This window comes from Phascolarctos cinereus, unplaced genomic scaffold, assembly GCF_003287225.1.
Source record: "Phascolarctos cinereus isolate Bilbo 61053 unplaced genomic scaffold, phaCin_HiC Scaffold_2;HRSCAF=192, whole genome shotgun sequence".
NCBI lineage: Eukaryota > Metazoa > Chordata > Mammalia > Diprotodontia > Phascolarctidae > Phascolarctos > Phascolarctos cinereus.
In genome coordinates, this window is record NW_027555625.1 from 80,635,157 (window position 1) to 80,657,916 (window position 22,760).

The 22,760-nt window shown below is 38.4% G+C and overlaps 1 protein-coding gene across 2 annotated transcripts in view; it reads right to left on the minus strand.

Annotated features, from left to right (window-relative positions):
• Positions 1–22,760, minus strand: part of CDYL2 (chromodomain Y like 2) — a 218,203-nt gene that overhangs the window by 23,483 nt on the left and 171,960 nt on the right. For both annotated transcript variants that reach the window (XM_020964871.2, XM_078149473.1), the window contains one exon: positions 15,476–15,648. In XM_020964871.2, the coding sequence (XP_020820530.1) occupies positions 15,476–15,648 (173 nt within the window). The remainder of the gene's footprint in view (positions 1–15,475; positions 15,649–22,760) is intronic.

The window sequence follows — 22,760 nt, forward strand, 5'->3', positions numbered from 1 at the left end:
TTATTATCCCCACTTCACAGTTGAAGAAAACAAGGCAGACGAAGGCTGAGTGGTTTGTCCAGGATCACATAGTAAGTTTCTGAGACCAGCGATAATGTGGGGAATCAATCTCTGAAATCAGCAAGGGTGGTTCTCACATCAGAGAAGCACAATCTATCACAAGGCTCATCTTCAAAGCCTGTCTAGTTTAACTGGACCATCCAGAAATTGAATCCTGAGAATCCAAGCTCATCTCCACGCCATGATGAGGCAACAGAGTAGAACCATAAAGGATTTAAAAATAAATGCCTGTGATATTTATTCCAAATAAATTAGAATCATTCATTCTGACTTCTCTGAGGATTATGGTAATTTCTATTAGAGCAATCTGGAATTATGCCCAAAGAATTATAAAACTGTATATTACCATTTGACCCAGAAATACCATTATTAGATCTATTTCCCAGTGGCAAAGAACTGGAAATGTAGGGGATGCCCATCCATTGGGGAACGGCTAAACACGCTGTGGTATGTGATTGCGATGGAATATGATTGTGCTGTAAGAAATTGTGAGCTGTTTGATTTTAGAAAAACATGGAAAGACTTGCATGAAATAATGGAAAATGAAATAAGCAGAACCAAGAGAACACTGTATGCAGTAACAACAATATTGTTCAAAGAATAGTTGTGAACAACCAAGTTATTCTGGGTATTATAAATGCTCAAATCAACTACAAAGGATCTATGAAGGAAGATGCTATCCACCTCCAGAAAAAGAACTGATAAAGAGAAGTATGTTTAGTATGGTTTTACATATATTTATAAATCTGTGTCCAATGGTGGCCTTTTCTAGTATGGGGTGGGGAGGGAGGAAGGGAGACAGTTCATAACCTAAAATGTAATGAAAGAAATTAAATTTAATTTTAAAAAATTTAATTTAAAAAAAAATTAGTTTCATCACAAGTGACCCTAGATGCACTGCTTTTGGACTCTTAACACCTCTGTCCCTGGTATAGAAAGGATAGTGAAAAGAAGATGAAGATTAGAACAGCAGCTGGACCACATAAAGTATACACTGAAGAAATTCATGCTAGAGACAACATAATTTTGAAAGCACCGAGAGACAGATGTTCAAGATATCTGAAAGAATGGAAGATACTGAACGAATGAAAAAAAGTCCTAGACTACTATCAAAAAAATTATGACTGAGAGAACACCAATAACATGTTTACTTTCTCATCTCTAAAAGTTTGATGAGAATGAGCTACCCATGTATTGAGGATATCCTCAATGAAAACATGAGAAGGGAAACAGGCAGGTTTTTGAAAAACAATTTTCCACCGCATCTCTTATCTTCATGGTTGCATAATCAGCCGCAGTGTGTAGAGAATACAAGATTCCCACTGTTTATTTTTGTTGATAATATAAAAACAGTCTGACTTAGTAAAGCAACATGTCACTAAAGGCTCTTCTACAAAACTGTGGCTTCTGTGCACATATATGCTAAGATAATACAAGATTTCTTGGTAAGTGCAACCATGGAGCTGTTTGCTCAAAGATCCCCCGCTTATGAACATTAAGCAAAATATAAAACAGGGAGAAGTATACTTGACAAAGACGTGACACCACAATCACTGAGGATGGGTGGAAGTAGGATCCTCCATAGATAGCAAGTCGCTTCAGATACTTCTATTTACAAATCATATTGTATAAATGATGTTCTACAAATATCCTTTGTGAGATCTACAATCTCTCAATGCACATAGGGAAAATAATCAAGGAAGAATTCCTCTCGTCCAGACTACATCATGAAGTTGAAAGACTTGAGTTAGTCCATAAATACATATGAATCAGACAAGCACTGTAAATGCACAATAAACTGAGCCCAGAAGAAAGCAGGTTATGTGATATGTGGAAAATCACATGGCACCATCCCAGGTTGTTCACCAAAACAAAAATCCATATTTTTACTCTCAAGCTTGTTCTGTTAGTGTTCTGTGTCTACGAATCATGGAACATTCACTCTTTGAAGAATAAAACTTAGGGACGGCCCAAAGAACAATGGCAGACTTGAGTAGACTGTAGTGCATTATGATGATGTGAATGCAAGAAATGGTATAAAAGGAATCATATAGGAAATGTATACATTTGTAATTGGGAAAGGATGTGGGCTGGTCCAGTAATGACAGTAAGAGGTAACAGAGCAGTAGCCCAAGAGTTATGCTTGTAGTCATGGAATATGTTAGAAAAAATACATGGAGGTTTCAATTATGTTGAGCAGATCTCCTATGGGAGATTTAGGAAAAGACATAAAGACGAAATATAGAGAATGAGAAGACGAAAGTTGGTTGAACCTGAACCAGTGGAGAAAGTGCGCACATCAGTGCAACAGTGCTTATTCCACATTCCTCCCTTTTGCACATTCTATGCTCTATCCAAACTGACCTATTTTGTGTTCTCTGAACTCGTCACATGTTCCACTTTAAATGTACTCCTTCCTCTTCCTCTTCGAATCCTTAGATGGAAACCTTTAAGGTTTAACTCAGCTGCCATCTCTCCATGAGTGGCCTTTCCATTCAGCATTCTCTCCCTCTTCAAATCATCATGCACTTAATTATCTGTGAATCCCCCAACAGAATGCAAGCTTCTTGAGGGCAGAGGCTAGGTTTTAATTTCATCCCTGTTCTCCCAGCGCCTTTCATATAGTAGGCACTTAATAAATGTTTGTCAATTTGAATCAATGATGCACTGAAATATAAATATCATTCTAACTGCCTTGACACCTGATTTGTTCAGTATCTACTGTGAAGGTGGAGAAAGTGATCACAGTGGTACCTGTAGTTGGGTGTGATTATTAAATCAGTTTTTAAGGATAGTTTACAAAACGGTGCCCCCAAAGTAAAGGAGACCTCAAAAAACTGAATATGGCTGGCTATTTTTGCTCAGGTGTCAAGAACTTTCGGTTAAAAGACTTAACACATTTCTGAATGGGTTCCTATCTCAGCAATTCCACTACTAAAATCTTACTTTACCTTTCTTAGTCAGAGAATCATGACACCCAAACACCTAAAAAGGAGTCTGTCCTATATTTTCTGCTAACAGAACTTGATTCTACACATCTTAAAAATAAAGCCCTATACTATCCATCCTACTAACAAAGCCCTGTCCTACCTATATTACTAACAGTCTCATTCTACCCATCCTACTAACAAAGTCCTAGCTTAGCCATCCTACTGAAAGAAAACTGATCTACTCAACTGATTACTAAAATCCACTACTGCCCACAATCATGACATCTAATATTATGGTTAAATTAAATTAAATCCTGGATAACCAGGATGGTGATGAGACTGGAGAGCATGCAATAATTTGAATAACTGAAAAAGCTGGAGATGTTCAGCCTAGTGAAGAGAACACTTACGAATGACATAATATCTGTTTTCAAGTGTTTGAAAGGTTGTCATGTGGAAGAGAGATGATCATTTTTTCTGCTTGGACCCAGAAGGCAGAATTATGAGCAATGGAAGTTGTAAAGTTGTGGATTTTGGTTCACTTGAATAGCAATTAGAACTATCTGACTTCTATTTGGCTTCTTGCAAGATCACTCAGTCTAAACTCAGTTCACTTCCAGCACCACAAAGGAGCAAAAAAACTTTGCTAGATAAAGTAAATTAATTTCAACAAACAAAGGGATCAGAAAGAATCTAACATAAGAGAAAACTGCCTAGAAAAATGATCAAATAGATTTTAAAAAGAGTAAACAACTAAAGAGAAGACTGAATGAAATAAATACTATAAAGTCAAGGAAAATGATGCCAAAACTCCAGAAGACAGGGAAAATATAGTCACAAGACTGCTGGAAAAATAATGATGAAAGGACTTCAAGAACTTATAGAAAGGTTTGGAACAACAATGAAAGAAGAAATAAGGATGAAAATTAGAGCTTTGAAAGAAAAAATCAAAATGACAAACAAAAAAAAATGGAACTCAAAAATGCAGAGACGGAAGAAACCACATCAAAACATAAGAAAGAAGACAAAGTTGGGGGTGTTTCAGATTTCTGTAAGCTAAAGCAGCTAACCTTAAATGAAGAATCCAGCAAAATCATCTAAAATTATTAGTACCCAGAAAAATACAATGAAATTAAAAGCCTAAATTACATATTTTGGGAAATCATACTAGGTAACTTCCAGGAGAAGTACTAGAAGGAGAGAATAAAGTATATATTTGGAGAATCCAAGGTCTCTGACATAGAAAGCCCAAATTCACAGAACTGCATAGATTCAGAGATCATCTCTCAATCTCCTCAATTTACAGATGAAGAAACCAAGGACTAGTAAAGTTGAATTTGCCCAAGGTCACATAGGAGTAAATGACTCACCTAGAAATGTTGTAGTGAAGCTCTAGTATAGAACTTCAATATTAAATAGCATATGCATTAAGCCAAGAGGGCTCTCTTCACAATACAAGAAAAGAACAATCCAAGAAGTACAAAATTATTTCCAGTCCACAGGAAATAAAAGGAAAGACTGGAATGATATTACAAAAGTCAAAGGAAATTTGCCTCTTTATTTTTTTAAAAATAACCTTTGCCCTCCAAAATATCCTGCAAATTTGACTTAACTCACCAGTTAAAGAAGATTGATTGTCAGCAAAAGGGATTAATATGAATCATTTCTACTGAAAAAGGTAGAGGTGACATACAAATTAATTAAAATAAATTTAAGAACACTAAACAAGTACATATAGCATAAAAGACTAAGCATATAAATTGATGTTAACATGTTTCAAGAACAAGACTATTATGATTTTTTAAACTCTCACTTTGAGGAACATTTAAAGAACAAAGAGAGAGAATGTATAAATAGATAAAGCTCAAAAAATGAGGACAAGCAAAGAGGGTGGAAGTGAAAGGGAAAATTGAAAATACTATTTCTTAGAATGGAGCATCATAAACCAAGGTTATTTAAATCAAGAGGTGAAATTATGGGGGAGAAGACAGGAATTCAGAAGTACACTCATATCCCTATGAACCAAGGAGACAAACGATTCCTCTTTAGAAATCTCATCTTGGGGCAGCTAGGTGGCGCAGTGGATAGAGCACTGGCCCTGGAGTCAGGAGGACCTGAGTTCAAATTCGGCCTCAGACACATAATACTTCCTAGCTGTGTGACTCTGGGCAAGTCACTTAACCCCAGTTTCCTCACTTAAAAAAAAAATCTCATCTTTATATAGATATTAAAAACAAATAAAAAAATATAGAGAGAGCATTCACGGATAAAACCTAGGAAGCTACAGGTTGAATGGAGTGGAGAGGAGAAGCAAGTTAAAATATTTATGTATATATTTAAGAGGTTTTCTGCTAAAGCTTTTTTAAAAATCATTTTTGGATAGGGGAGGGGAGTGTTTCAGAGGGACAGAACAGCAAGGATTGGAGATGACTGAGTGGCAGAATCTGGACTCCATTTGGATCCTGACTTCAAATCCACTGTCGATTCCATCAAGCTGCATTTTACTCTCCTGACCCCCCTTTTCTGAATAAGTCTTCTAGAAATTAATCTAAACAGAGGATGTTTTCTGAAAGAGATAGGGAAGGGGTTTGGGGAGGCTGAGGTGGGAATCACACTCTTTTTCTGGACTGGCAAAGGAGGCAGCAAGCTACTGCCTTCTAAAAGGCTCACCTTGTGAGAAAATATTTAGGTGCAAAGCTCATGAATAGGTGATTGGATTCCAGTGTCATAGAAGGGAAAAGAGTACAGAAAAAAACAAGCCTGAATTAGTATTTCTTCAAAGGGGAAAAAAACAAATGAATGTCATTCAGACTGAGAGATAGGGTGATGTTATGAAGGAAAAACAGAAAGAAGAACCCAATAATTTGGAACAAAATTTATTATGCTACAGGTGATTTCAAAAAAGCAGAGGTTTCAATCATAGTTTGGGATAAGGTAATAGTAAAATATATATACTAACAAGAGTGACAAGCAGGGAAATTATCTTTTGCTTAAAGGCACAACAGATAAATAAACAATATATGAATATGTAAGGGAATAATCATTATTAAATAGGTATGCACAAAATGGTATGCTTAAAGGAAAGGCTAACTAAAATATAAAAATACCTTGATAGAGACTAATTGTGAGTAACTTTAGTTTTCCTCTTTAAGAGTTTAATAAATCTAATAGAAAGGTACACAAGAAGGAAAGTATAGGTCTGAATGAAACATTGGGAAAACTAGATTCAAGAGACCCATTATAATTTCTAAATAAGATTTATTAGAAGGTTTTCTTAATTTTCAGCACTACATGGTACCACTACCAAAAAAAATCATGTGATAGCATATTAAGAAATCACAAATAAATGCATAAAGGGGGAAATATTAAATATTGTGGTCCCTTAAAGACCACGATAGAGTGAAAATAATTATCAATAAAGGAAAAATGAACAAAAGATCTAGATTTTATGAAGAATAAGTAATGTCATCTGAAATAATGAGTGGGTCAAGGAACAAATCATAGAATCAATAAGTAATTATTTTTAAAAATGGTAACAGTGGGACAACATACCAAAATATATGGGATGCAGCTAAAGCGTCCTTAGAGGAAAATTTATCTCTCTGAAAAGATATGTTAACAAAATACATAAGATTACTAAATTGCATGTGCAAGTTAAAAGTTGAAAGTAACAAATTAACTCTAAGACAAGGAAAAATGAAGAAATTTTGAGAGTAAAAAATGAAATTTGAAACAAAAGAACTTTTGAACTAAGAAACAAAACAACTGTTTTTTAACAGTACCAAAATGGATAAACCATTAGTTAATTAAAAAATGAATGTAGTTGAGTGCAAACAGAATAGAGAAAAGAGAAAATTATTAGATGCTATTATGCTCAATTATATGCCAGCAAAATTGAAGACTTAGAGAAATGGATGACTAGCTACAAAATATAAAATACCCAAATTAACAAATCATGAGAGATATATTCTAAACAACCCAGACTCACAAGAGGAAATCCATAAAGAAAAGACATAAATGAACTGCCAAAAGGGGAAAAATTCCTGGTTTGACCAGATCTATAAATGAGGTCTAATTATCATATAAAGAACATTTAATTCCTATGATTATATAAATTGTTCTCAATAATAGAGAAAGAAGGCACTCTACCAACCTCCTCTGATGAGACAAATGTAGTTCAGGTACCCAAATCAGGGAGCTATAAAATGGAAAAGAAAATAATGGACCAATTTCACTAATGAATACTGATTCAAAACTTTTGAATAAAATTTTAGTAAAGATACTCTAGGAATAAATCTAAAAATCATTAATTATGAACAATTTAGATTCACATCAAGAATGCAGCAATTGTTCACCGTGAGGAAGACAACTAGAGTAATTAATCATAAAAATAACAAAAACAGCAAAAAAGGACAAGATTTTTATCAATGAATGAAGAAAAAACATTGGTAAAATACAGCACTCATTTATATGAAGAATTATAAAAAGCACAGATATGGTAGGATAGGAGTCCTTAGTATGATAAAAAGCATTTACCTAAAATTTAAAAATATTATCATTTGAAATAAAGGAAAATTGGAAGCTCTTCGAATATGCTCAGAGTAAAGCAGTAATATTCACTATTATTTGGCACCAAACTAGAAATATCATCTATAATGGTAAAGAAGTTAAAGAAACAAACACTGTCATCAAAGAGGAGAAAAAGTTATTTAAACCCTAGAGAATCAATCTAGAAGACAATTTGAGATTATTAACAACATTAGTAAAGTAGTAGGATACAAAACAAATCCATCAAAATTATTACTTTTCTGTATTTAATAAGAAAAAGCACAACATAAACAAAGGAGGAAGAGACAGTACAGGATCTCCTTTGGGACTACTTTCCCAACTCCCTCTCACTTGAAGGTTGTGGTCCCCAAATGATGGCTGTTTTCTTTCAGGATACTAAGGATAGTAGCCTAAGGGTTCCAGGCCCCCATTGGTGTGATTTCCATCAGCAAGTGGACAGCCATTTTTTTTAAGCAAAGGACGTTTACTAAAATGGTATTGGTAAGAATAATTAGCGCAAACACCCTCTTTAAAAGTTTGGGTCTCCATCTCCCACAATTGCACATAGGTAGATGGGAAAGTTGCCTCTAATTACAGAGAATACATTTGGTCAAAAGGTAAATTCTCAGCTCCTTGTTAGTGAAAATCCTTTCTTTGATTCATAGCTGACACTCCTCTCTTGTTTAAGGGCTCACACCCATTGAAATGGCTTCCTCACTGGGGAGTCTATATTTCTGTATGTATCTGTGTCTCTTTTTTCCTCAATGTGTCTTTACCTGCTCCCTGCTAGAGCTATTTTCTACTACTGGTCTAATATCTTGAATAGCATGGTCCATGTAGGGAGGAAATGTAGCACTCTCTTGGGGCTCACTTACCACATCTCTCCTCATCTCTGCTCCCCATTTTTTTGCTTTTTGTTGCCCCCTAGTACAGGTGCAAATCTCTGTTTCCCCAAGGTGCTCCTAAGCTGTGGACTGTTTTACAGCTGCAATGATATCGGGTTACGTAATCATGCTCCCTTCCTTCACCAAAATGTGACCCAATGTTCATGCCTCAGAAAGGGATCATAGCATGTAGACCATCTCATTCACACATTTAAAACTTTACCAACTTGATCAATCAATGTAACTACATTGATTACAAGTGAAGGTGTGGAACTCCATCTCTTATAAGAGAAAGAGAATTTCTATTAAAAATAACTACTAAATAAATTATCCATGATTCAACTTGTCAAATTACCCTCAAGTTACAAAATATATAACTGCAACTACCAAATTGTCTTCATTAACATCTGTAAAATGGTAATAATAATAGCATCTACCTCCCAGGGTTATGGGAGGATCAGATGAAATAATATTTGTAAAGTGCTTAGCACAGTGCCTAGCACATAATAGATGCTATACAAATGTTACCTATTATTATTACTACTATTGTTATAAGGAAGACATAAATAAATATTGATGGCTGGTTCCCCAATATGATAAAAATGATAGTTTTAAAATTCAGGTATAGATTGGTCTTTAAAATAAACTACCAAGAAGGTAGTTTATAGAACTAGATAAAAAAATTTTTTTTAAAAATTCATTTAAAAGGTTTTGAAAAAGGTCAAAGATTTCATAAAATCATAAAAATTTAGAATAAGGAGGCTTAATATTACCAGATCTCAAATTACATTATAGAACAGTAATTATAAAAAATTTCTTTGAAAAATAGAAAAGCAGGTCAGTGGAAGCAAGACCCAGAAACAAATGAGTACAATAGCCCAGTGCTCAATAAACCTAGGGTAGAAAAAACAAAGTGAGGGAATTTCTATTTGACAACAACTACTACAAAAACTGGAAAGTAGCTTGGAAGAAAATAGAGTTAGTTAACCCAAAGGCTTATACCATGCTTCAGAATAAATTCCAAATGGATAAACCACATAAGCAAAGAGTCACATTATTATTATTATTATTATTATTTTTATATACAGAGAGGCAGTATGGAATCGTGAATAGAGTGTTAAGTTTGAAATCAGGAAAACCTGGATTCAAATTTCTCCTCTGAAATGTACCAATGTCTCCCCTTGGCAAGTCATTTAATCTCTCTCTATACGCCTGGAGCAAGTTCCTAGGACTTACCTACTAAATCACTTACAATCTGAATTTATAAGGGTTTCCACACCATGAGTTCCCCTTGTTGGCAAGATCATTAATCCTTTGTGTATTCATGTATTTAAAAAAATAGACAATGAGAAAAGGTCACATCTTTCACAACTATGGTTAGGGAAACACTCAGGTAGAGAGGAGATTTTAAAAAATTACAAATGGCAAAACAGACAATTTAGATTATGGTGAATGAAAAAGGTTTTGTGAAGAAAATTAAAGCAATTAAGATGAAGAAGAGAAACTGCAGTTTGGGGTAACACCTTCCTATCAAACATCTCTGATAAAAAGTCTGACATCCAAATCTGCGTATATGTGTGTATATAAATAATAATAATAACTAATATTTATCTAGCACCTACTATGTGCTAGAAACTGTGCTAAGTGCTTCACAAATATTATCTCATTTGATTCTCACAACAACCCTAGGAGGCAGGTGCTATTTTTATATCCATTTTATAGCCAAGAAAACTCAGGCAAACAAATTAAATGACTTGCTCAGGGACACACAGCTACTAAGTGTTTGAGTCTAGAAATGAACTCAGGTCTTCCTGATTCCACACCCAGTACTCTCTCCCCTCCACCACCTGACTGCCTAATATACACAGAACTGGCACAAACTGATGAGAATTCACCAATAGACAGTCAAGAGATGTGATCAAATATTCAGCTGAAATACTCAAATGGATCTGTTATTTCATTGATTTGGACATTCCCTTCAAAGATTCGTATAGCAACCCATTCGTAACTGCCCATCCTATGTGACTAGTCCATTTCCTGACCTAAGTTTAACACATGGGGTCCACATGCTGGGTGGATTTTTGATTTCTCCTCATAGCACAAGGATGTCAATGTAGCATGAGGACTGTCCACTTGGTATCTCTCATTCTGTTCCCTTGATCAAAATGTCTTTTTTCCCCCAGTCATTCTTCAAAGTTCCTCACTTTTTATAAATTGCAATCAATCTGCTCACATTCACCACAATCTTTCCTTTTGCCCTCCATGTAATACTTGTTTTACTTGCTATCTGCTCCTGAAAAGCTACTGAATTGTTCATATTCTTTGATTTATGAGGCATTTAGGTGGTACAGTGGGATGGGGGTGCTCCACATGGATGGAGTCTGGAAGATCTCAGTTCAAACCCTGTCTCAAATACTTATTGTGTGACCCTGGACAAGTCACTTAAATTTTGCTTGCCTCAGTTTCCTTACCTGCAAAATGGGGGTGATAATAGCATCTACCTCTCAGAGTTGTGAGGGTAAAAAAATCTGAAAGCACTATATAAATGTAACTATATTATTATCTACCAATAGCACTACTAGGCTTATATGTCAAAAATACCAAGAAAGAGAAAAAGGATACATTTATAAAAAAAATTTATAGCAGATCTTTTTTTAGTGGCAAAGAACTGGAAACCAATGGGATGCTCATCAATTGGGGAATGGCTAACATAATTATGGTATATGAATGTAATGAAATACCACTGTGCCATTAAAAATGACAAACGGACAGTTTCAGAGAAATCAGAGAAGACTCTTGTGGAGGGTATAGTGATTCTTGAAGAAGGTATTCATGATACACAGGGGTGATGCCTCTGTGCAATCTTTAAGCCTTTGACCTGTCTCATTCCTTTTTCCTTATCCATGTTTTCCAATATATTTTTTCCATCCTCATCTACTCCCACTTTTGCACAGAAGCAAGGTGTGGTGGCGATATCACTGGCTCTGAAGTAAAAGAACTTGGGTTCAAATCCTACTTGATTCTGATGCTTACCATGCATATGATTCGGGGCAAGTCACTTAATTTTCCTGGGTCTGATTTTACCCAACTGGAAATGAAAGGGTTGCGCTAGAGAGCCCTTGAAGTCTCTTCCAACTCTAAGCTGATAATCCTACTATCATCTGATCCAATTTTCTATGCTTATTTAATTTGGGGGCTCCTACTGAATTCCTCGTTAAATTTCTCTACCTCTCTTTCCTTTGCAGATTGTTGGTGCACACATTGCAATTAATACCCTGGTTGTCTATTTTGCTAATGCTTATCCTGAGCTCTTCAATACAAGATGACCAAATGTCCACTGAAATGAATTTTCTTGATATCTTTGGGTATATGACAAAACAATAAAAACAATTCTGCCATTTCCTTTGCACATTATTTAAGGAAAACCTCATACCATCTTTTCTTTGGCTGTACTTTCCTTTTTTCTTTTGGTTTCACTTAACACTGATAAAATAAAGATTGATGTGATTCTGTTCCTCCAGTTATCTGCACATTTGTTGGTCACTGGACATATTTAGTGTAATAATAGTCAAGCTGAAGTCTGTGGGAAGTATAAAAACTGTGTAATTCTCTCTGCCCCATTTTATGTCATCTTGGCACTGTCCCTGGAGAATCAGAAGGGGGCACACGACTGAGAGCCATTTTGTATTTTTTGTTTCACAGGCTGCTGTGGCTGAAACTTCATCACTCTGCTGGTCATGAGGATCCCTACACTTACCTGTGCTTAACATCATTAAGACAAGTCATTCGGAAAGAAATACAATCCATTAATAATTATGTGACAAAATGCTCAAAACACTTATAATAAGAGAAATTAAAATTGAAACAACACTGGAGAATCACCTTATAGCACTCAAATTGGCAAAGATGGTAAAAGATAGAAATACTCAATTATGGAGGAGATTTGGAATACAGAAATACTAATATGCCATTGCTAGAGCCATTAATTGGTCTAACCATTCTGGAAAAGAATTTATGCAGTGGTATGCAATAAAAGTTACTAATCTATACATACACTTTGATATGTCTCCTCCTTCTTTTGATCCATACTAGCTATCAACTTGTATCTCTCTTTCCTTTCATGGCTATGCTCCTCAAGAAAGCTATCAACTGGCGCCTCCATTTCATTTCCTTCCACTGTCTTCTAAACCCTTTGCAGTCTAACTTCTGACTTCATCATTAAACTGAAATTGCTCTCTCTAAAGGGACCAATGATCTCTTAATTGACAAAAGTCATGGCTTTTCCTCAATGCCAATCCTTCTTGACTCCTCTCCAGATTTTAGCATTTTTGATCACTCTCTTCAGGATACTTTTTACTCTCTAGCTTTTCATGACACTTCTTTCTCCAGTTCCCCTCCCACATGCCTGACTACTCTTCTCATAGTTATAGTCATGGTCAATAAACATTTATTGAACGCCTACAATGTGACAGATGCTGTGGAGCACTGGCGATACAAATAAGAAAAAAGAAAGGCAATCCCTACCCTCAAAGAGCTTGAAGTCTAATAGGAAAGACAGTACCCAAAAGGAAGCTGAAAGGGGCCTGGGGTGGCCACCAGAGGGTACAGATGTTTGCCACGCAGTGTCGTATGGAAAATAAAGAATTTAGCTGGGAAGCTCTGAGCCCTCTATAAAGTAAGAAGGCTTTGGAAGGAGTTACTCCTCTGCCCTCTAGCCCTCCAATCAGAGGGGAGAGACAGCTGAGGAGGCTAAAAAGGTGTTGAGTACTGAAGCTGGATCAATCTCAGTTTCCTTTGCTTGAGTCTAAACCACATCCTACCCCAAGCATCTTTCCTGGGACCTCTCTTCTCCTTTTATACGATCTAATCAAGGTGAGAATCTCATCACTTTCCAAAGATTCAATCATCATATCTATGTAGCCCCAACTTTTCTTCTGACCTCCAGTCTCAACCGACTACCTGTTCAACACCTTAAACTGGACATCTTGTAGACATCTCAAACTGAGTGTGTCCAGAACAGAACTCATTATTTCCTAAAAACCTCCTCTTTCTCACCTCCCTATTACCATTGAGGACACCAATATCCTCCCGGTCACCAAGGCTTACAACCTGAGTTTCATTCTTAGCTGTTCTTTTGACCTTACCCTACACATTCAATCTGGTGCCTTACTGTTTTTATCTTAACATATCCTGGATACATCTACTTCTCCCCACTTATAGCCAACACCCTGGTTCAAGCCTTCATCACCTGACACCTGGACTTCGGGCCCACAGAGCTAAATAACATGCCCAGGGTTACACAGGAAGCAAGTAATAGAGTAGGATTCAAAGCAAGGTGACCTTTACTTAGAAATCTGTTATTACTTAATGCACCAAATTTTAAGAGGGTCATTGATAACCTAGAGTGACTAGAGACTATGTCATACAAAGACTGATTAAAGGAACTAAGGAAGTTTAGTCTGAGAAAGAAAAAAAAATTAGGAGCACATGATAGTTGTCAATCAATTAGCAAAAATGTTTAACTGTCTTAGGGGCTAAAAAAGCAAATACAAAGAATCTGAAGGGCTCTCAGGTGTGAGGGAGAATTGATTTATTTTGTTTGACCCAGTGGAATGAACTAGAAAGATGAATAGGAATTATATGTTGAAAACTAAAAATAAATAAATTTATTTTTAAAAAAAGAAAGAAATTGTAGAAAGACTGCTTTGGGCTCATATTAAGGAATAACCTAAAAACAGATAGAAATGAACTCTGGGGGCTAGGTGACAAAGTGTCTAAATTTCAGGCAGGGGCTTGGTCTAGAAGATCACTAAGATATTTTCCAACTTTAAGAGTTTACAATTCATTTCTTCCTCCTCATTGTCCCTGTTTTCTCTGGGTTGAAGAAAAGGAAAAAAAGTTTCTATTTTCTCCTCTCTCAACAATATGGAAACTCTTTCCAGAAGAAGTTTGGAATAGGTTATAGTGAGAATATGTCAGGTGAGAAAGTTTCAGGATCACTTCTCTAAAAGAGAGAATGGATTTTGTCAGAGGCACCAAACCAATAAAGACATGGAGACAAAGCTCCCAAAGGCAGGACGCACTGGGGGAATCCCACAATCATCAGCAGAATTTCCCTGCCTCTCCTGGCTGTAATCAGGACCAAGTCTTACACAGAATCTGGCACTCTTCTTCGCCTGACTCTGGGGAGAAGTGGTCTACTTGCCAACACTCTGAGGGCTGCATTGGGACTGTCCCACCAGCGGTCCTGATCAGTAGAACAAATACAAGGGAACCCTTTTACAAAGACTATCCATCGTGTACAAGGCTGACCTTGGCCAAGCAGTCTTATTTAGCACATTACACTAGGATTTCACTGTGCATATTAGTTCAGAGATCACAATTCGGTCCAGATAGTAATGAACCGTATAATAAAAGGTCATAATCTGCAGGTGACCTCCTTGGCCTTAGATCTAATTCTTAGCTCCCAGTTAGGTTAAAACACAACTCCTGTTATCAGTACGTACAGCAACTGGCCCCTACTCAGAAACTCTGGCATTCCTGTTTCACTGGAGGCAGAGAAGACTGTTCAATGAGCGGCAGAACAGGTTCGTCTAGCTCCCTGCCTCTCCCAGGGCCAAGCAGACAGGCAGCTATGAATCAGAGCTACCAAATCTTTTGGGCATCTCTGATTAACAAAACACACAACAGGAGTTTGACAGGTCAAGGTCTGCCCCCCAGGGAATTAATGCCACAGTCAATTTGGAAAGTAAATAAATAAATAAAGGCACAGGCTTTTTATTTTCATCTGAAAAGAAGAATTTTAAGTGGATGAGCAGAAGGACAGGAATAGATACACAAATGAGCATTTCAGTCTGGGAATGGACTGAGATTTATACATGGGAGGGAAAAAAAAGGAAAACAGTCACCAAGCCCCCTCCTATGGCAACGTGTTGCTTTGTATTCCCTTAAACTATCACCCCAATGTACTGTTCAGGTGCTCCCTGAGCCCTGGTCAATCAGAGGCTGTCCTGAGGCCCAGAGCAGACAGAGCTCAGGGTCAGTGTGGGTCACCTTATAGCTTCTGCAATCCTGGTACTCTCCTTTCTTCTGTCGGTGGACAACCTGCCAAGTAAGTAGGAATAATCTAAGCCGCTACAGAACACACTTCCAACCGCGCTGAGAAGCAAGAGTTTGCTGTCGTCCGTGGACGCGTTGCACAATGCTCTCCGAACTTCCTTCATAATCTGTGTACAGAGAAGAGTAAACAATGGGACATGCTTAGCACAGCTGCAACCCATCTCACAAAGGGAGGAATTAGGCCTGGTGGTTAATGACTGATTCTCCAGCCTGGATGTCAAGGCCTTCTGGTGCTGTGTGATTATGACTCTGTGTATTTCTCTGTGGTGATAACTGCATTTGTTTCGACTTAATTTAATTCAGTTGAATTCAACAAGCATGTATTAGTCATCTCCTCTGTGCCAGGTACTGTGCTTTGGGGCTGGGGGCACAAAAACTAAAATTAAAACACACCTGCCCTCCGGGAAGCTTACATTCTACTCATGGAACCAACACCTACATAGACAATTAGATAAAAAGTATGTACAAATTAAATACACAGGTGTTTTTGGTGGGTGGAAACACTCACAACTGGGGAAGTGGGAAAAGTCTCTTGAAGAAGATGGTACTTAAGTTTTGAAGGGTTCTAGGAGTTCCAAGAAGTAGAAATAAGAAGGGAGAGCATTCCAGGCATAGAGGGCAGCCTGTGAAAAACATGTAGATGGGAGATGGGATGAGGGGAAATAATGTGTAATCAACCAGTCTAAAAGTATGGACTAGGACCATACTTCTGAAAGGCTTTAAAATGCCAGAAAGAAGAATCACCACTCAGTCTCAGCAGGTCACAGGCTACGAGTCCAGCATCTGGGGGTAACTAACTGGTGACGGGAAAGGTATATATGGCGGAATGGCCATATGTTGGGTCAAGTTGCCCTGTGTTCTAAACCTTCCCCATCTCTTCTACTTTCTGAGCTGTATTATCTCATAGATCAGAGGTCTCTTCCTCAGTATAAACCCTCTAGAGATAACAAAGCTTGGCCTGTGGCATGGGTAAGGACTGCTCTTTGCATCTAGGACTCCAAGGTTATGCCACAGACCCCTGAGAAAGCAAGTTTTTACTTACATTTTGAAAATTAAGAATTAAACCTTAGACTCCAGCCCTGGACAGGTTCAGTGGAATTTATCATGCAGGGGACTACAATTAATGAATTTGTTAACAATGTCAAACTGGTCACAAATAGGTTCATTTCACAGATAGGACTAGGGGTAATGACAGGGATTTCTCATTGGTTTGAATTATTGTAGCTAGTATTCAAAATCTAACCAAATATTAATCAATCACCTGCTATGTACAGGGATCCATGCTACAAGACATCAAAATTGTAACAATTAGAGTTGTTAAAGTAGTGTTGATTACCTCTAGAAATAGCAAGTTCTCCATTGCTCCATCACGTAGGGGATGGAAGAACACTCACTTAATCTGATATGGGGGAACTGACCTACTGGAGATGGTCCCTACTCATAATAACTCATCTTGAGCAAAAAGGAGAAAACATCCAATTAAAAAGTTCTCTCCTAGATTACAACTTCTAATCAGGTGAAGATGAGGACCACTTGCCCTGCAGCCTCCTTTTCAGACTTCCAAAGCTAGAGTGGGGAGAGGGATGAGAGGGAAGAGCATTAGAACCCTGGCATCATTCAGCCATTCTGCCAAGGAAAATTGGAATTTCAAGCACGTACCAGTGATTTTCTCTAGACAAGGAAGACAAATTCACGAACTTCTCTCTCCTCAGGGGCTGCACAGGATTATGAATAAATATCATCCCAATTCTCCTTAGATCAAATGTGAAATCTTCACTTAACAGAAGTCTCCCCACATAGAATGGGATAGCTGACTTTTTGGACTATTTATGGGCATCCAACCCAAAGTCAGATTAGGTGAGGGCTTTGCTCACACCTTCCACATAAGGCTCACAGGAGTCTCTGGGCTTTCTTATTTGCCTCTAGATTTTACCAGCATGGTGAGAGAGGAGGAGGTTGGGGTAGGAAGCCCACATCAACCCTCTCTTCCTGACAAAAGCTAGTGATAAAGACTCGGTTGGTTTTTGGTTTGGTTTTTTAATCAGTATAGCAAGAAGTTTGAATGCTGAAGAAACTAAGCCACATATGAGACAACTAACTCACTGACCTCACTAACTAAGAACACCTGCCTGAGGACTGTTGTTGTTGAAGGGAAGATTTTTTTTCCCCTTGGGCCAAGAAAGGCTTGCTTTTTGTACCTTCATGAACTTGAACAAGAAAACCAGACTCATTCATCACCATTTTTTTTACTGACTTCCATGGAATTCTGAGCTGGCTGCAAACCAGAGTTTGCAAACCGTAAAGTTACTGTATAAATGTGAAGTGCTGCTGCTGTTATCATTCAGTCATGCTATAACCGGCCAGTGATTCAAACTAATGAAAATATGGCCTATAAAAAGTTTGGGGGAAACAACGTGGTGTGATTTTTTTTCTAACATTTCCATGTGGTTAATATGCCTCTGAAAGAGAGTCAGGAACGAACCCTCTAATGAATATAGAGGAAAAGAAGATTCTTCCTCCTCAACGCTCCACCATCTGCTCCACAGTCTGCTTCGAAACTGTTTGCTGGATGGTGGGGACAGGAGGCTGGCCAGCTTCACAAATCTGGGGTATGTGAAGCCAATGCCTACTAAGGGGCCCTGGGTGCAGGGCCAGGGTCTATAGCTAAAGAAAACACAGCCTGAAGCCAGCTGGCCCAGCTCCAGTAACTGATGACTCCCTCGAGCTATCCCTACTCACACAAATTCAGTTTGAACTTGGAGGGAATCTTAGACAGGAAGGAAGATGAAACTGCATGGGTGTGAAAGTCCTGCCTCTTTGCTAATATCTCACTGTCCCTTATCTTCTGACCCATGCTCTATTGACAGTTACAGCAAACACAACTACAGGAATATCATCACCTATGCAGGGTGTCTGAAAAGTCTGAATGTGACTTTAAGCTATTAACACTTAAGAAAGCCATAAAGCTTAAAACCACACTAAGACTTTTGGGATACTACATCTTATGAAAAGAAAATGGTCCCTTTGTGTCCCCAGTGCTGAGCAGGGTTCTGTACATAGTGTGTTTTTAATAAATTTCTGTTGAATTGGAGGTAACTGAATGATCCCACAGAACACTTAGCTTCCAAGGGGTTCATGCTCTTGTTTCCTGGGGAAGGTGAAAGTAAACAAATATTGGACCTTAGAAGTGAGAAAACTCACACTTGGCACTCTTTACAGTGAAGAGTATACATGCTGGCTTCACTTCTCAACTCAAACATTTTCCATGACTCCTGACTGCCTCTGAAATAGAGTTCAAACTTCCTTTATGTGGCATTCATGTCATTCCACAATCTGGCATCAGATGCCTCCCTTCTCGGTGCTAGTATTACCCTCCAAATATCCTCTACTCTGGCAGCTAGGTGGCAGAGTGTATGGAGCACTGGGCTTTGAGTCAGGAAGACCTGAGTTCAAATCCCACCTCAGACATTTACTAGCTGTGTGACCCTGGGCAAGTCAATTAACTTCTGCTTGCCTCAGTTTCCTCAACTGTAAGAAATGGGGATAATAACACCACCTACCTCATAGAGTTGTTGTGAGGACCAAATAAGATAATGTTTGTGAAGTGCTTCGCACAGTGCTGGGCACATACTAAATGGCTGTATAAATCTTTATTCCCTTCCCCCTTCTCTCTAGACAAACTGAATAAATTTCTGCTCTTTAACACATACTGTGAGCTCCACCTCCATCACTTTGCTGATGCTATTTTGTCTGTCTTAAATGCCTTCTTTCCTCTTTTTTTTGCCCATTAAACTCCTATCGATCCTTTAAAGACGACCTCAAACACTATCTCTTTCAAGAAGCCTTCTTTGATTGCCCCTACAAGGAAAACACTTTCCCCTTCAGGCTCCACATATTTCTTTGTTGGGGCCACTCTTCAACACTGCGAGGTGAGGTTCAGTTTCCTTCTCTATAAGAGACTTGCCCTAGCTGACACAGACAACAGTAACAGTAATGATAGTACCTATGTAGTGCTTGAAGCTTTGCAAAGTGCTTTAGACGTTTTATCTCATTTGAGCCTCTCCATTACCTTGTGAAGTTAAGTGCTGTGATTATCCTTCATTTTGTAGATGAGGAAACTGAGGTAAACAGAGGTTAAGTGACTTGCTCAGGGTCACCCAGATAGTAAGTTTCTGAGTCAGGATTTGAACTCAGGTCTTTCTGATTCCAAGTCCAGTGGTTTACTCAATGTACCATTCTACCTAGTAGTAAATAGCAGAACCCGGATTCCTACCTCAGGTTATCTGATCCCCCAAAACAATGTTTTTCCATTCTACTAAGGCTACCCCCTGTTGAACTGAGCTGAACTGAAATGACTTGCTAATTAAGACTCAGAATGTCAGCACTGGAAGGCACAGTGCCCTCATGTGACTAATGAGGAAACTAAGTCTAGGGAGATGAAGTAATTCTCCCAAGGACACACAGCTTCTAAATCATGCCAACAAGTACCTAAGGGGTGTTACCCTAAACAGGTAGTGTTACGGGCTATAAATGAGAAAGGCTCATTGGTTGTGAAGGAAAAACGGGTATACAGGCAATATTTCTTCATGTCTGAAAACCCATTAACCACTTAACTTGGAAAAATGAGATGGATCCTGACTGGTCATTTCAATGTCCATTGATTTCACTTTGTTCACCCACAGGTGGCTCTGGACGAACTGGAACCTCAACAAATTTCTGCCATCACCTTAAGGCTACTGGGCTAACTGGCTACCAAGAACTGTAGGTAAATGGGGAGCGCTGGAAGCAGGACTGAGCTGAGAGAGAAGCATACTTCCTATTTGTTCAAAATCGTGTCCTCTTCCCAGAAATCTTACTCTGGCTGGAAGGCTAAAAATTTGTCAGACCCACTCCACAAAGGTAACCTAGCTACAACAGACACAACCTTAAAGTAGCTCCATGTCTTTAATTAATGAACCTAAATGTGAAACCAAGAGACACTGGAATGTGCTTTGGAGCAGGGGTGAGGGCACAGGGATGCACTTTGGGGCAGGAGTGATAGTTGTCAGGCACTGGACTAAATAAATAGATCTGTAGATCTATATTACAGATTGAAGAATAAGCTGGAGAAGCCCTGTCATGTGCTGAGGGCTCTGATATTGAGTTCCATATTCCATCCATTGGAGGTGAGGCACCACATTGGCTGACCCAAAGGGAGAACGTCCCTTGACTTTAGAGGTCTTGATTAGGCAATGGAATGGTCAGAGGAACAAGGGAGGTTCTAGGTGACCCCTTCCTCCACCTCTTACCCTTTCCAACTTAAGAAAGAAACAGTTCTATAGAACTGGCCACCCATCCCAAGAGGGGAACTGGGCCAAGAGAGAGAAGAGTTCTCTCTTTTAATCTTTTCTAGAAAGCAAAAACACAAAACTGATTCAGGCTGGAAGGATGGTTACAGAGAAGACTGGGAAGGGTCACAAACAAGGTCAAAGAGAGCTTCATACTGGCAGTATCGTAGACTAGTATCACTACTAAGAGAAATTAAAGAAGAGTTAAACAAAACAAGTCTCAGATTTAGTGGGAAGATCCTTATAAAGAGGGGCTGATGTTGAATGTTGAGACTAGAAGGAAATCTAGAAAGCATCCAATCTAGCCTGACCTTTTTTTTATAGAGGAGAGAACTGAAGACCAAAGAATGAAGGTGACTTGGCCAAAGCCTGATAACTGGTTCAAATCTAGGTCTTCTGATGACATTTCTAGTCTCTTTCTGCTACTCAAAGCTTCTTCTCTATTAAACTGCGCTTCAAGGATGGGGTATTTAAAAATACTTAAGAAGTCTTGACTTGCCCATAGGGAAGAGTGAATCTCAGCTCTATAAAGAGGTATGATCTGGGGTAGGATGGGAGTTGGCCTGAGTGAAATCACCTCCAGACAAATCCTGTGGTATTTCTCAGTAACAGCCAAGCCAGCAGATCCTGGGATACTATCCCTTCCCATCCTGCCCCCTTTAGAGGGGGAATATTTAGAAGAAGGGCTATAGGAACATACATTTCTCTCTTGAACATAGAAGTGAAGAGACCTCAAAGGAAAAAAAATTGGGATCAGGAACTAAGAAAACATAGAAACTTGTCAACTTGGAGGGAGGGAGGTCTCTAGTAGATTTTCCTGAGGGTCTCTGGTTAGCCCATTCTGTTCAACATTTTTATTAATGATTTAGATGAAGGCATATTTGTCAAATTTTCAGATAGCAGGAAACTTGAGATATACCTAAGGACACTGACAACCTAGAATGACAGGCCAATCCACTAAGATTACTAATCACATTAATTGGGATAAATATAAAGTCCTAAACAAGTACAAAATATCCATGCACAAGACAGTGGGGGAGAGGGAGATGGCTAGACAAAAATTTGTGACTTCCAGCTCAATGAGAGTCAATAGATAATGAAAAAGTAGCCAGAGTAGTCTCAGATTTCATTTGGAGAGCCATTGTGTTCAGAATGAGTTAAGTAGTATTGTATTCAGTTCAGCCACATTTTCAGAAGACTTTCAGCTGGAGAAAAGCTGGAGACAATCTACAGAAGGGTAATCAGAACAGTGAAAGACCTCAAGGTCATGCCATGCAAGAATCAGCTGAAGGAACTGGGTAGAAATTTGTCTTCAAGGAATACAATGGATGTCATGTGGAAGAAAGGTTTAGACCTAGTCTGTCTGGCCATAGAGGGATGAGCTAACATCCATGAATGAAAGATGTGAGAGGTAAGTTTTGGTTTGCTGTAAGGAAAACTTCCAACAATTAGAGCTATCTGCAAGTAGAATGGATCACCTCAGAAGGTAATGAGTTTACCATTTCTAGAGGTCTTCAAAGGCTGGATGTCTCCTAGCTGTTTATTCCAATTCATCCTGTATATATGTTACATGCATATAGCCATTTGCATGCTGTCTCCCTCATTAGACTGAACTGCTTGAGAGCTGGGTGTGTCCTTTGCCTTTGTAATCTTGACACTGGACTACCATGTCTGAAACATAGCAGGCATTTAATAAATGCTTACTGATTACCTCAATGACTAGAAGGGCTGTCTGCTCAGGTGAGGGCTGTACTAAATGTCCTCTAAGGACCTTTGCAATTCTGCGTCTCTGTGATTAATGGCCAGTGAATGGGGGCCGAGGTGGTGAGAGCCGGAGACCACTTTCAAGTAAGAACAAATTGAAGAAACTTGGGATATTTAGCTTTAAGACA